Here is a 15896-nt window from a genome sequence, read left to right on the forward strand (position 1 = left end):
CTTAAATATTCTGGTCAAAACTTGCTCAGCATCAGACCTGTTTGAAAACACCTTTGTATTCAGTATAATCACTTACAGTGCAGAGGGTCTTAAAAAGGCTTTTTGGAGCTGCTTGAGCTTTGCAGTTCTTCAGATAGGAAGTCCAATTAAATTCTCCCTCCTTGAAACCTAGAAAGAGAGATAAAAAGATTGTTTTACACAGCCCTGCTACATTCAGATTGTTTTTTCAGAAGTGGAAATTACCTAGGAAGGATATGAACTTTGCATGATAATCGCCCTTTTGCAACCATCAGGGGTTATGTATTTCAGCTAAAACATCCCTCTCTCTTTCAGTACAATGTCCAATCATTGATCTCAGCCTTCAAATGATTCCAGGGAATGGAACACAGGAAAGCAAGTTCTGAACCCTGAAGAAACTCATTGCTTTACAAGCTCATCCAGAAGTTTCTAATCCAACTCACATCAACCTTTGGGAACACCAAAACACACACAGCCAGGACAAATAGTTCTCAGTACAATTTATGCCTTCTTGTACACTGTATTATTTATATTCATACCTTTAGGAGGCAGCAGCTTATGACTTGTTTTTTCACACCAGCCAACGGGATGGATGTCTGAGGAATCAGCATTAACCCAGAAGTCATAGCACTCCGGATAGCCGTCAAAATGTAATCGCATTCTGTATCCTTGTACCTGCAAGCAGGGGAGTTCTGGTTATCACACACAGTCACACAGAACTTAAAGAAAAGTACTCATGAAATGCTCCTTCCATATCTGGATTTATATATAAGACCTGCTTTTATCATCCCCCACCTACATCTCCACTCTCCTCCTTCCTTGCTTCCTTGCTTTACTGGGATCACAGAACTGGCCATTGCAACTGCAGTGCCCTCATATTCCATATACTGTATATCCTGTGCTGCAACATCCTGAATGCAAATGCAGCAGGAGAGAACTTACGTCCATACCAGCCCAATTCCATGAAATATATGTTGAAGAAGCATAAAAGCATTCCAGCTTGCTTATATTTAGTAAGTCTTAGGGCCTAAATGCATTGCTTTTTTTCCACATTCATTTGTTTTATGGAAGGAAGATGTGTGTTACCATTATGAGTTACAGCTGCACAAATCCGACAGTCAGATTTCATATATAGATTCTGAATCACTTAACATTATTCCTTCAGTATCACTCTGAAATCCTCCTAATCATTAACAAACTAAAATATTATTCTTACGTTTCCTCTTTTGATTGTAACAAAAAATAGCACAAACATGAACAGGATTTTTGGATCCAAAGATAGAAATATCAGCTACCTCTGCCACTGTAAGAACACAGAATCGAGAGGGGTGCTCAGGATCCAGCCCTTCTAATTTCATTCCAACTTTAAATCCATTCCGGCCGTGTGGGAATGACTGAGACTGTGAAAGGGAGGAAAGAAAGGAGAAACTTGCTTTTAATACCTGAAGAGAAAAAGCCATTGCACAGCAGTCATCAGATCCACCTCGGGTTTTGAATTTACAGCTCCAAGTGGCAAACCCTATCCCTAAATGATAGCTGCTTTAACAGACAAGCACAGGTACAGAGATCAATAATGGCACCTTCACCCTATTTCAGGTTCACTTGTTATTCTAATTCACTTCTGAAAAACACTGAACCATGAGTCTGTAGCAATTAACTGCGAACAAATCTTTCAGCAGAGGCAGAAATGAGCTCTATTCAAAGACAAAAGATCCCCCTTTACAGCCCTGTGTAGGAGGGCTGGCAGAAACAAATAGATAGGAAAGCTCAAATCATTCTGCCTTTGTCAGCATGAGGTCAGCAGGATGGATTTTCCCAAAAGGTAACTTCTCATCTTCAAAAAGCAGAAGGGATAAAGTGTGTTTAATCTGGAGCCCATTCACACAGCCATTCCAGAAAACGTTTGTGGTTTTCATTTATTTGCAAACTTAATCCAAATTAAACATTTGGAGTATAGGACAGGCTGAAGGACGTTAACCAGAATCGCAAACAGCTTAATGCATCCGATGGAGTACCAGACTTTCCTTCTCACCTCACCCTGCAGGCTGCAAACAGCCCTTAGGTTTAAAGGCTTCACTCAGAATTGAACTTCTAATTCCAGCTGGTGCTCTGGAATGCAGAAGCAGCTTCACTGTGCCTAAATTAATACCTACATTCTCTCAGTTTCAGTGGATGTTTCACAGCTTTATTTTATCTCTAACATTCACGTCTTGACTCACAATTCTCTATACAGGAAGGCTGGGAAGGCTGCTGTACAGCCACGGATGAAACACAGGACATATGGAAGACATTAAACTGTTCCTCTCCAGCATTACTTAGAGGTTGCCTAACAGCTGATCTATTTGGAGCTACCCAAAGCAGACTGAAACAGTCATTGTTTATTTGTGAGTGAGACTCAATCCCTATTTTTTCAAGTGCTGCTTTTAGATGAGGCTCTCAGGGTGGAATTCAGTTTCCACAGCGCCTCAGGGCTGGAAACAACTGGGTTTTACTGCCTGCTTGCACCAAAACAGCTAATAAACCTAACTGCTGGTTTGAGAATAGTCTGCAGTTCTGCTTCCACGGAGTTAGTGATTCTGTGATATAGCCTGAGAAAAAACACAGCATGATCTGAAAACAGCTACCGACCTCTCTGAACAGTCTGAGGGGAGCAGCTGGCATCCGTTCCTCTTCTAAGTAGGAAATCCAGTTCCACACCTTCTTCTTTGCAGGAACAACTGAGCAATCAAAAACAGAAACAGAAATGAACGCTTCTCTCAGGTGCTTCCCCTTCTGCCCTCTCTTCTCCTTCTCCTCCCATTCTTGCAAGTAATGTTTTAGAGCAACCAGAGCATCTCCAGGCTGCTCCCTGCTATGGTGCAGAATTACCCTTAGAGGAGGCAGCTCCGAGTTCAGCCCAGCCACATGCCCAGCAGTGCTGTGCCTTGCTGTGCCCCTGAGGAGGCAGTGTGACCCAACTTTTGGAGGAAACATATAAATTCCAGCATCAGGACAAACCATGCTCGTTTCTCATTGATGGCACCTGAGGTCAGATAAGTTGTGAACTCCGAATTGCTGGCGAGCTGCCCGTGGAGAGCTGCCACAGTAATATTTTAACATGATAAAAGTGTAGAATTGTGGAAAATAATTCCTTCTCCTGATTTTACAGAGAAATAAGGGATCAGGTAAGAACTAAAGGACAGCACAAATGGGAACGTGTAACTGCATCTAACGTAAACCTAAAACAAAACAAAGGAAAAAGCAAGTGAATTTGTGTTCACTTGATTTTTTTAATATATAGGTACATGAATATATGTGCTTATGACCTGCTAATAGCACAGTGCATCAACTAGAGAGGCAGCTGTCAGTACACAGATGATGAAGACAACTTGGCATGTGCTTGGATTCCTTCTAGCAGGACCATGGTTGTCCACACAGAATTATGCATTGAGTACATATTAAATATCTCCCCCCCAGCTTACACAGGCTGGCTCCTTTAAGGTATGTAATAAATTTCACCCAAGGTCTATAATCAATCCCATCTTGTTTACAACTCATTTGCTGTTGGGCATTTGCTGTGTGTGGCTCTGAAGCTCTCTAAAGTCAATGGAGAAAAAGATTCTTATCGGCTTCAGCAAGCTTTGCATCCGGGCTGTGTCCTTCCAGATCCTCTGTGCTGTGCCCACCATGCAGGCAAACCTTGTGTATTCCAGCTAATACGTTTCAGAAGTGCTAAGAGGGTTATGTGCCTCATAAGCTGCTCTGAATGTGAAATGAGCTCTACTGTCCTCTCCTCTTCTGCTTACTACCATTCATTTTATAATAGCTAGTAAAAAAAAGATAATAATCTATAAACATTAAAGAAAAGAGACTATGAGCTTAGCTCACCTTGTTTTATTGGTTTACTGTTTCTGCGGCTTTTCATATTATTTGATTTATTCTTCTCCTAGACACAGATATGTTAAAAAAAAGTTTAGCAATATTGTTGTTTCCTCCCTCTTTGATCATCTCACAATGCATGTACAATAAGGATGTAACATGGATCTAACAGGAGTATTAGCTAGCACCATTTCCCTTGGAATAACCCTGCAAGAACATTAGTAGGGTATGTTACATGTATCACTTTGATCCTGCAGCATCCCAAAATGCTTTACAAGTTATTTCATATGGTACTAAAGTTCATTTAAATATGGCCACCAAAGAGCAGTAGAGACCCATGGTCTCCATTAGGAAATTAGGGATTTGCTTTCTGCAATGCAGGATTTACTGCTCACATAAGCAACCTTACTGCAATGCTCCGTTTTCCTTTTGCTTCCCAATGTTCTTATGTCCATCTATGCCAGGGAATGGATAAGAGAAAAACCAACTTATAAAGCCCTGAAATTCAGAAGCAGAAGCTTCAAGTGATTACCATCATGATGAACACCCCGGAACAGGTTTCCCTGCATCACATTTGGAGCCAAACTGCCATTCATAGTTGTAATGAAGTTTTCAAACCCGTGTGAATTCACCCAGGGTTGTTATTCCCTCAGAGTGAACCCCAAAGGGCAACATGTGAAATGCAAAGCTGCCTCCCAAAACGCCCCAAACGAAACAGCGGGACCATTTCCAATGATGAAGAGGAGAAAAAGAAGAGACAGAAGCCAAGTACTTCTGCAAGGTATGTACTTAAAAACCTCTTAGGCACATCACAGAGAAAGCTGAGCAATGCGTTACACTGTTCATGAGATCAGAAACTGCAGTTTGCATTACCAACAAGCACCTACTCCAGTGGCTCTGCATTAGAAAAACAAGTGCAACACACAAGTACGGATGTAATGGTGCAGGCCTGAGATTACATGCATGGTAGCAGAGAGCAGACTTGCACAAAGAAAGGCCCCTAAGAGGAGTACGATGCTTAATGAAAGTTAAGATCACATCCCAACTGATGTACTGTTCATATGCCATTAATACCTGTTCCTAGTGGTATAGTGAATGTACACACAAGGACATAATAAAGAGAAATCAAACTGTGCTGCTGGACACCAGTCCTCAGCATCACATAGCATTCCTTGACTGTAGTTAGGTGTAATATTTTGGGGGGGGAATGTATTTTAATTACTGTGAAATATGCTCAGTGCACAGGGCTGTAAGGACAGCTTATGTTCAGTTACAGTGTGAAATCTGGGCTTCATGTGAGCTGTTTACTCCTCTTACTTCAGAGCTGAGCACTGACCCAGCCCATCCTCATGGGTACAAAACAACCTCCCTTGGTCCAGCTGTCATTACACAGTAAGTACATGGAAGCCACAGCACTGTACATTCTCTTTGCAGTTCTCCTTAAAGAAAAGACACGCAGCCTTATTTACCTCATCCTCATACGCATTTTCCTCATCATCCTCAGACTCCAAAAGCAATCTTCTCTTCCTTCTGAGCCGTTTCACAGGTCTGTCAGCCTCATTTACCTGACAGCCAATGCTGGCGTTAAGATTTCTACCACTTCCCCTGTTTCTGCAACCATCTGGAATTTCTTTGGTATCACTAAACGTTCAAAATTGAAAACAAAATCACATTAAAAGCCCGGCAGTATTCTTATGGTATCCCCACTGCCTCTGTACCTCTTTGGCAGAATGAAGTTCATTTACCTGTCCCTGTGATGCTGTGAGCCTGTTTGAGCACAAAACTTCCCATTCTCAAAGCAATCCATTTGCTTGCAAGTCAGGAAATGAGAACAAGGCACGTCGTCTTTGGGCACTGCGGGAGCAGAAGAGAAGAAAACTATTAAAGGAAACTGTTAAAACCATGCATTTGAAACACTTTCATGCAAGGAGTTCTGTTAAAGTCCTCTACAAACAGTCATTAAGAGAACCTCAGTATGCATTGGGAGGGAAGTAATTATTATCTGTATACAAACAGTGTGTACCTCCTCATTAAAGACAAAGTACTCTTATCTGTTGAGTCCTATGTTGAAGGATTAAGTAAGAATACAATCTCAAGGCTATAACCAGCACACGATTTCTGTTTCTTTATTCGTAATAACCTTCTAACTTGAAAGGGAAATGTCAAGCAAGTCTGTCTTGCTTAGACACCAATGGATCCAGGCAGGGAGAAAACCAACCAGGGAAACGTGCAAGGCCAACAGTGCTTGAAGAGTTCTGCCCAAAGAGTCACACTGGTAGATAGAATGTACTTGGATTAAAAGGATGTGAAGAATTCTTGGTGCTGAGGTGACCACAGATGAGCTGGTTGATGGATTGCTGCTGCCTCAGCACTGGCAGGTGAGGAAGACAACAGCCAGACAGCAGGAGCACAACAGAATGCCTTAAGGGAACCTAAAGAGCTTACTGTGAGTCCTGAGATGAGAGAAACAACAGGGAAGACAGGTACAAAGCAAGCCTTCCTACCAGAGAAGAGAAACAGTTCCATGGCAATACTGGGGAGAGCCAACAGGCAGAAACCTGCAAGCAACAAGAGGAGACTGCTCTCGTCCAACAGAAGAAATTCCCTCCATGGGTGTGCATGATTTCAGGGACACAGCCCTGCCTTGACCAGTGGAAACTCCATTTCGCCTAATTTAGATTGCAGCAGCCTTGGAAATGTTGAAACTGTAGCAGCTTAACAATATCTATAGCAAGAGCCAGGTTAGACTCAACTCTCTAGGAGCTCTAGCAAAGCTAACTAACACAGTAGGGATTGATTCATTAAGGGACACGAATCCCAATTAGCACAGCACAATGTCACCCACTCACACTCCACATGCAGGTGGAGAAATGACACTGGAAGCTCCTGGGGCAGTCAATGAAGGCCCATCTGTACTAGTGCATCAGTTTAGCTGAATACAAATGCAGACCCAACAGCTGCCATGACAAGGACATCACCTTAAGGACAAACATCGATACCACTGAAGATCTGCTGCCCTGGAAAGAAGGGGCTCCATCTTCTTAGCATCACCCGAGGATTTAAGCTTAATCTCAGTGGCAGTGGGATGTTTGACCACGCTGACAAACCCAGCCCACATCATTTCTATAACCACACTTACCTTCCATACAGGAGAGCACAATGCAGGAGCCAGGTACTGTTATGTCTGTGCAGCAATTACATTCACTTTAAATACTTCTAATATATTCAAAATAGACAGTGACTCACTCCACACGCTGTGTCAGGGAGCACAGCGCTGCTGAAACACACATTTCAGTTCTGTTTCTAGAAGCTTTTTCAGTATATTCTATCTCACAGCCAAAAGCTCACCTTCCAAAGCAGTGCTAAAGGCAGCAGGAGCGTTGAGAGCAGCAGGAGTAAAGCTGGCTGGACTGGCATTTATTGCTGAGGCTGAAACAGTTTCTAAGGCTTCTGCTTTTTCTGCTTCTACTTCAGTAATGATTTCTAGCATTCCAAACTCATTTAAAAAGTACTGCAGGTAACAGAAGAAAGCAAGCGAATGAGCAGCAGAAAATAAGTTAGGAAAGGGAAAAGGAAGGAATAGGATTCTCCTAATAGCAGTGAGGTACGAGACAAAGGAAATGGCTGTATGTAACATACAAAAGCAGTACAAGTAACTAACAGTAAAAATGAGAAACACCAAATAACGTCCTCAAAATGCCAGCAGTGCATTTCATTGCCAAAGGAAGCCGTGTTATCTCTACCTACTTTGGATGCGTTCCCCCTTTTAAAAGCCAGACTTATGACAAGAGCACCTGAATAAATACCTGCAGAAAACCAATTAAATGCAAACCTCTGTTCTGGTGGTTCAAACCCAGCAAGGCACTGTCACATTTAGAGCAAACTCCCCCAGATCTCCATGCATGCAGGGATCACCCAGCTGTTAAAAACCCCATTGCAATGGGGAACGCAGACCTTGGAGCAACACAATGCAGTGAGCTGCATGGGGCTGGGGGCACTGCTGGGTAATATGAGCTTCCCACAAGAGCAGAGGGATGTGGGGATATGCAGAAGCTGCGCTGCTGGACAACAGAAGGCACAAAGAGATAACAGGCAGCTCTTCTCATTGCATGTATCCCATAGAACCAGGATGTGCCCAGCCTAGAGCATCCCTAACAGGGATGCAAAGCACAAAACCCCAGGCAGGCACACTGTAAAGTGCTCGATTCACAGGGTAGCTGTGGAAAAGGAATGGTTTATGGCAGACTTCAGAGATCCTTTACCAGTTAAGCTTATAAAAAATTCCTGGGCTACGAAGAAATAATACATGGGTCCAGATGAATTTATTAAAGTGTGCTAAGCAGTGTAAACTTGCAGCTTTTATTAGTCCACTATCTGCAAAGACAACCAAACACCAGAAAATATATATATATATTAATATATATATATATATATATATATATATATATATAAACCCTCCTTCCTGATGAGCAAATAGCTCCACAGACCAGTCACTCCTTGACCTTCTTCACTGCCTGCAGCACAGAGCTACTCAGCTCAAGAATGAAAGAGGGAAGTCAAAGGTGGGTTGCATTTGTAAGCTCTGCTCCAAAGCTTCTTCTCACAGCCCTTTATTAGATTGAAATCTTTTCTCAGCCATCCTTTCTTTGCTCAAAACTGGCAAACTTGGTCTAAAAGCATTTTGTCACCTCTGAAGCACGGCTTCTCATTGAGGAGCACCATTCTGCCTCTACCACTGCACGCTTCCTGGTCTCTGATCCCACCTCCAGCACCCCTATCAAAGCCTCATCCCAAATATTCTTCCTCCCTCTTCCTGCTTTTGATCTGAAACCTCTGTTTCTTCGGGCTTCAAAGATGCTGGACTTGCTCCTACAAAGTTCACCTCTTCTTCTGCGTTCTCCCAGGGACTGAGCATCGTTTTTATTTCAGCAAGAAACGGCTCATTACAAAGAAATGATCATTTTAAGGTAAGAACTTCACATTTCCTGCACAGGGGCCAGTTTAAGAGAAGAAATCTATCACCTGTTCCCACAGCCAGCACAGCATCTCAGCAGTTTGGTGCCATTGCTGATAAGGGCAGCTCAGCACCAGGAGCAGGAGGTGGGCAGGAGCATCTCCACATCTCTGTGCCATTAAGCAGCAGAGCTCCAAGCTGGAGGTGGGGAAGGATGCCAACATCATTCTGTATTAGCAGTCTGTCTCTGGGGTAGATATTCTTGCATATGAATCAACAGCTCTGATTCTGCCCAAGCCAAGGAGGACAGGGGGCTGCTATCCCCTCCTTTAGGAATCCCATAGTGTACCTGCAGCCTCATTAACTGATGAGCCCAATCCAAGTCTCCCAAAGCAAAAGCCTTTGGGAAAAACACTGCCTTACGATCAACAGTCCCTGATCAGCTGCTGAGGACAGGCTGTCCCATGGAACCAATCTCCACTTTGATCCCCACTCTTTGAGGCAATACTGACCCTTCAGTACTGGAAATGCATAACTGTGCTTCTATCAGGACTGCATCCTCCTTTGCACACACAGAGGAGCTCAACACATCACATCTGTTATTATAATCTGATATAATAGTCTGAAATTGACATGATCCCTTCAGAAACAATCTGTCCTTCCTGAGAACTTTTAAGATGGGAAGAATACACTTCATTGTGCATACCAGAGCTGGAATACATCAAGAAAATAAAGTGCTTCACATTGTTTGCAGGAAAAAAAAACCCACAAACAAACAGCGTTTGGCATCTTAAGAATGAAGGAGCTTCCTGTGCAGCCAGTTATGTTCCAGCTAAACACTTCTACTGCTACTTCTACACCACTCACCAGCCGTGATGTTCAGTGCTCTTACCCTTCACCACTAACATAAAATAATGCTGCCTTACTTGTTTTCTTTAATCCAAGTAAGCAGTGTGGTGCTTTGCTGGTTCTCTACTGACAGCCCATGGAGGGACTTCTCTGTACTACAGGATATGGGAAGGAAGGGAGAGATGTCAGCATTAACAGGAGGTGGTGGACCTGATTCTGAATGCCTGATGACCAACAATGTGATTTTTTCCAAGCTCTCAAGTCCCTTCAATTCCAATTTATCTCTAGAAATTGATTTTGTTGGTTTTTTTCCCCCTTAGATTCAGATCTTGACGCCTTAAGGCCAATTTTATGTATTCACTTTCAATCACCAGAAGTGCAATCAAACTGAAATAACAGCTAAAGGTAATTTGGGAAACAGCCGAGTCACCTCCTTCCCCCCCTGCTTTGATAGTACATCATGTTTGTGGCCATCAGATCCTGGCTGTGATTTATAGGAGAGCTGTACTGGAATCACCATCGTGAGTATATCACACTGAGACAGCTGTAAAAAGCTGTTCAAAATAACCACTGGTGTGAAAAGAAACTCAAGGCCCAGCCCTATAAATATTCACTCATAAAAAAGGTTTTCTCCTTTTTGGCCTGAATTAAGGGGACATCTTGCCAAAATAAGTTACCTGGACGTTAGTGAGAATTAGGAAGATCAGGTCCAGAATTTCCATCAGAAAAAAAAACCACAATTATTTAAAATACTTCCTACCTTTAGGAATTAATTAAGCAACAAATTAGAAGGGGGGGGGGGATATCATCAGGCTTTCAGAAGCATCACCAAAACGGCACCGCTTGCTTGTAGTGCCAACTCAGCTGCCTGAAACAAAGCATTTGCTCTGCACAACTTTCACTTGCAAGCTGGAGGACATCAGGTAAACACTGCTGCATTGCCTAAGGCACAGCGGGTGCTCACTTATTGTGTTGTTTGGATTCTTACTTGTATGTTGCTACTGGGTAAGGTACCAATGCCGTCTTTCCAGTCTAAGGCACTCAGCAAATCGTAGTCTGCTGTCGGGATGCTGACGGTGCTCTCCAGGATATTCTGTTCCATCTTTCTGCTTAGTCTTTGGACTCTTTATTTAATTTTAAGAAAGAAAACTGGGATTTGGGGGAAAAAAAAAAAAAGAAAAATAATAATAATCAAAGATTAAATCCTGCATTCTCTGGATTCAGGAGCTACACTCTGGGTATCAGCAGTACCAGGATTTAACACAGGAGCATGCATAAAGTCAGATACCATATCCACTGTGACAAGTCAGTACAGCTTGTGAAGCAGCAGCATTTGTTGCTATGTTTCTCTGTACTGCAACAATGCTTAGGTTCTGTTCTAGACATTCTATAGTGCTGTTAGAATGCTTTTTGCCCACTCAATCCCTTTGTGTCCCAGCAAACGAACTAATGGGCTCCATTAGTAGAACTGACTGAAAGCCACAGCTGTATGAGCCCCCAATTCCCAATGACTCAAATATTACTGCAGCGGGCACTGAACAAGCACTGACCATACATTAATTGTACGTCGCTGCCCTTTAAACGTACCCTGAGTATTTTCAATCTGCAAACGTAACCGCTTGCTTAAAAACAAATGAGAAAGACTCACAGCCTTCCCCTGAGCTGGCACTACTGCTAACTTTGCCAGCGTGAGCAAAGCCACTGATGTTAAGCACTAAGCTGAAGGCACGAGCTGAGCTGCACTACTATGGAAGTGGGTCAAAACCACACATGGATGGGGCTCTTTGCCCTGACTTTTGGATTCCCACATCTGAGCTGGACGGGTCTGCTCTCAGCTTTTAGATGAGTAATAAGGTCAGGCATCATCCAAGAACAATTTGCTTGATCTGCCTTTGGCAGATTGCTTCTCTCCTTAAGCACTGGAGTGCAGTGACAAGGCTGGGGCATGGTTTAACTGCTGGGTGCTTCCATTGGGGCAGGTGAACTTCACTCTGATGTGACATCTTCCACATGCTAAACCATTCATCTGTAGGCTAAGTGTGAATTAACTGCAGCCAAAGGCAAAACCGCAGACCTGACACGGGTAATTGATGATGCTTGAGCATTCCTGCAGTTCTAATTCAAGCATGACAGCTCAGTATGATGATCTTATTTAGGTCAAAATCAGGACGGATGTATGTAGATTATACTTCTAGATAACTTTGCATAGCACAGTCCAATCCCTGCACTAGTTGCTTTAATTTTTTCCCCAATTGAATGTACCCATCTACTTACAATCCAGCCCATGCAGCACAGCAGCACATGTCCTGCTTAAGCCGAGCCACAGCAGTGCAAACAGGAGCCAACAAAGCAAGGCTGAGCTGCAGCATCCAGCCCAACTGCCACTGGTTTCAATAGAACCACAGGTGCTACCCAGCCTGGTGTCCTTGGTGATGCAAACAGAACCCAACCGCTGCCCCCAACCCAAGGCTGAGACTGAGTACCATCCAAAGACTGCAGCCTTTGCACCCCAAGTATTAATATCTCATGCGTCCTCATCCATCTAGAAACACCTGGTTTGTGGCCCATGCTTCAATGCTGATTTCAGCAAGGACAAAACCATCGCTTCTTGCTATTATTTGCACTCAGGCTCTAAAAATAAAGAAGCTGTAACACCAAGGCTGACTGCAGGGCTCCCTCAGGGGAAGGGGGTTTGGAAAGCGCTCGGACAGAGCTTGGGCAAACGTAATTAAAGTGCAGAAGTAATTAAACTGCTGTCAAGAAGGATCATACACAAAACAATCTTGTGCTATCTGGAGAAGACCCAATATGATAATGGGCCTTTTCCATCTCCTGTGCTTTTATAAATCTATTAAAAGCCTTAAAAAAATGCAAGGAAGGAATTACCGTTCTTATAGAACTCCCTACCAGCACAATCTACAATAAAACCAAGATAGCCCAATAAAAGGAAGCAAACTGTGCAATTAGAATGACAGCAGAAACTAACTTGAAACATTTTGAAGAGCCACAGTCAAGCACAAACGTTTCCATTTTGTCCCTATTTGCGGCTGCTTTTCATTTTTAACATTATAAGACTCAGAAATGTTATTAGAAGATCTAGCAAAGCGATGATGAGTCATCCAGATCCAAGCTGGAGATTCAGATGTACGAGATGATAAACGACTGGCAGAGAAAACGGTTCATAATTAATATGCTACCACCCAGACCTCTGTGCTTTATCTTTAGATATGAAACCTGCAGGAAGAGGAAGCCCAAAATACTCCAGTTTTGATCTTGTTTCTACCACTGAACTTCAGTGCAGCCTTGGGAAACTGCTTCATCGTTGTTGTAGAAACCAGCTGTAGCTTTTACCATCCATCCTGCCTTCGTCGGGAGGGGGAAAAGAAAGAATACAGGAGAAAAGGCACAAGTTCATACAAACAAATAAAAGCAGGGAGGCTGAATGAGTGCATTGGGGTTCATTATATTTCCCTATGCACCATCGGATCTAATGGGAAGAGAAATATTTCAAGAGAAATTCCATTTCACACACTGTCCAGCTTGACTGCCAACAACAGGAGGATTTGGGTGTCTTTATATGAGGGTAAAATGTGAGAAACACAACGATGTAATAAACCCAAAGGCCGTAAATCAAGTAAAAAACAATCTCAGGTTCACAGCCCTTCTGGCTCACCCTCCATAGAGCAGGAGGCAAAATTCCATTCAAGAAGCAGCTGGTATCAGGGAAAGCATTTGATATTGTGCTGTGCTGGGAATAACCGACTTACAAATCACCCTTCCTCCCTGAAACAGAATGGGAAACCTAGCAAAGCTGGGCATTTCATTCAGTGTAAGATATATTCGGGGCTCTGAGCATCCCATTTCCTGTGAAATTCAGCATAGTTATGTAACAGCCACTGTATTATACCTGTCATTCATTCTTATGACATTAGTGGAGAACTGAACCGCAATTTAAACAGGGGGGAAAAAGAACCTTAATGAGTTCTCACAAGGCACAGCTAATCCTGTTTCTGGAATAGCTTTGAAAACTTACCATTTCAGATAAAAATTGGTTGCCTGTCCCGGGCTATGATGGTGACTGATGATCTTTTACTCACCCATCAAGAGATATTACTCACCTCAGGCAAGCAATATTTTGCAAGGCTGAACTAAAACAATTACCAGGAGCCCGGCCTCACCTCCAGGAACCTCATCAGCACAGGCACAGATTGAAATGAACTTTCAGAGCTTGCAACGGAACCAAACCAACACATTTCAAATGGAAGCGTTTGCAGCCACTAGCAGGCATTTAATAGCATGAGTAACACTGAGCTGCTTTCACTGTCTGCTGTGTCCGTGAAGGAAGAATCAAACCTGGGTTCACAACACACCAAGGAGACACACAGGCTTTGCCACAGGACTGCTCAGATAAACTACTTTGGTTTTCGAGGGGCTTGCAGTGTTTGTTTGTACAATGCAGTCCTTGCAAGGTCACCGCAATGCACATTAATATATGGATTATACCTATCTGCTATTGTGCAGGAGGACTAATATACAGGCACAGCGGCTGTGTGACTTTAATCCATTTATAAGATCAGACACCAATATCACGAGCTCACTCTAAACCGAGCAGCTGATCCTAGCATTAAGTCCAAAGCAGCATTGTCATTCATAAGCTGCTATCTCTTGGTTTCTCGACACAGTTGTGTCAGAAAAATCCCAGCACGTACACACACACGTATTTATTTCAGCTCAGAAAAGAAAGCTGCTGCATGGGCCAGGCTGGATGTAGCTGTGGGCAGGCTGGGCTGCTGGTTGGTGACCCTGCACATAGCAGGGGCTTGGAACTGGATGAGCATCAGGGTCCTTTTCAACCCAGGCCATTCTGTGACACTCCCCATAGGATGCCCAAAGTTTTCCCATTGCTAAACCTGTGCTCATTTCTACAACAACAGATGCAAGACACAAATACTTCTTGTCGCTCTTGACCAGAACTGTTCTCACTCAGAACGTAACGACCCGTAATGAAGCTGTAAGATTTCTCATTCAAGACAAAGTCAATTTTGTGGCAGCATAAAAATGACTGTGCTGGGAGAAAGAAATAAAGCCCTTCTTCTAATGGAAAACTGAAAGCTCAGTTACCACTTAAATGCTTAACTAAGACACAAAGAATTAATTTTGCAATAAAACACGCTCTCAAAGTGGATGTAGTTAAAGAAAACAAGAAGAGCATCCATTACATTTTGTTGCCCTCCAATATTCCGATGTCTGCAATGATTGCACGTTGGCATAGACTTGCAAAAATCACTTTTAAAGGGATGTCAAAGTTCAGAACAGAAGCAAATGGAACAAACAGTGCAGAAGCCCTGCTGACATCGTGCCTTACTTAAAATCCACCTTATCCTTTGGGGGAGAAACATTAAGGCTGATTATCTAAGACTGGCATTAAGGCCACTAATATTAACCTCCAAAACTACCAGCACCTCCTCCAAAGCAGTTTGTTAAGTGTCATACTGACACCAACAGCAATTGCTCCATGTTGAATAATGCACACTTAGGTCAAGCATTTCAAAAGGGGGGAAAAAATAGCACTCAGAATTGACAAAGCAAGTTTAAGAAGGACAAATAAACACAAGCTTGCTGTTCAGATCTATTTGATGCCGAAGTCAATAGGCAGAACCACACAGCACCTGTACTGAGATGAAAATCACAATGGAGATTTCTATCGCTGGTATTTGTTTTCTAAATAGCTGGATACAGTATGCAGTTGAATTGTTATTTATATATTTAGTGTTACTACAGCAAGAAGGAAGTAAAGTACAGTTTGGCACAGATGGCCATATCAAAATATCCCAGCGACTTGCAGTTAACTCTATATGCAGAGGGGGAAAGGATCAGAACAGTAATTAAGCATAGCCTGCCTTCTCTGTGCTCAGAAAATCACCTGAATCTGAACACAGAAAGATTCAGAGAAGGAAGCAATTAAATAAAAACCCAGGATTACATCTTCAGAATAAAGACCACAGCTTGTAATCAGACATAGGTCATCTTCCACCCTACCTTTTCCATCCATCAGCAGCTTCAGCAGGTACAGGTAAAGAACAGGTAAAAGGCAAGAGCCTCTGCCATTCTTCAAAGAGGGTGGAAAAAGCCCCAAACCAAACCCACTGTCTTCATCAGACCAACCTGCTTCCTATGCCTTTAATTTATTTATTCAATTACTTTGCATATGGTCCAG

At 42.9% G+C, this 15896-nt stretch overlaps 1 protein-coding gene across 7 annotated transcripts in view; it reads right to left on the reverse strand.

Moving 5' to 3' along the window:
* The window catches only part of LOC107323920 (lethal(3)malignant brain tumor-like protein 3), a 40991-nt gene that overhangs the window by 23215 nt on the left and 1880 nt on the right, over positions 1–15896 (reverse strand). For 2 of the 7 annotated variants that reach the window (XR_001559369.3, XM_015883476.3), the window contains exons 1-10: positions 11954–12041; positions 10668–10828; positions 7225–7387; positions 5622–5730; positions 5346–5517; positions 3886–3943; positions 2647–2735; positions 1314–1418; positions 558–693; positions 77–168 (exon numbers count right to left, since the gene is read on the reverse strand). Coding sequence is in view for 5 of the 7 variants with exons in the window: in XM_015883476.3 (XP_015738962.2) it covers positions 77–168; positions 558–693; positions 1314–1418; positions 2647–2735; positions 3886–3943; positions 5346–5517; positions 5622–5730; positions 7225–7387; positions 10668–10781 (1038 nt within the window). In the remaining 2 variants the exon portion in view is untranslated. Of the gene's footprint in view, positions 1–76; positions 169–557; positions 694–1313; positions 1419–2646; positions 2736–3885; positions 3944–5345; positions 5518–5621; positions 5731–7224; positions 7388–10667; positions 10829–11953; positions 12042–15896 lie in introns of those variants that run through there. The other 5 variants (XR_014935304.1, XM_015883482.3, XM_015883477.3 and 2 more) reach the window with 4 other exon arrangements.

The sequence above is a fragment of the Coturnix japonica genome, chromosome 17, assembly GCF_054131305.1.
Source record: "Coturnix japonica strain WE chromosome 17, WE-NBRP24, whole genome shotgun sequence".
NCBI classification, from domain to species: domain Eukaryota; kingdom Metazoa; phylum Chordata; class Aves; order Galliformes; family Phasianidae; genus Coturnix; species Coturnix japonica.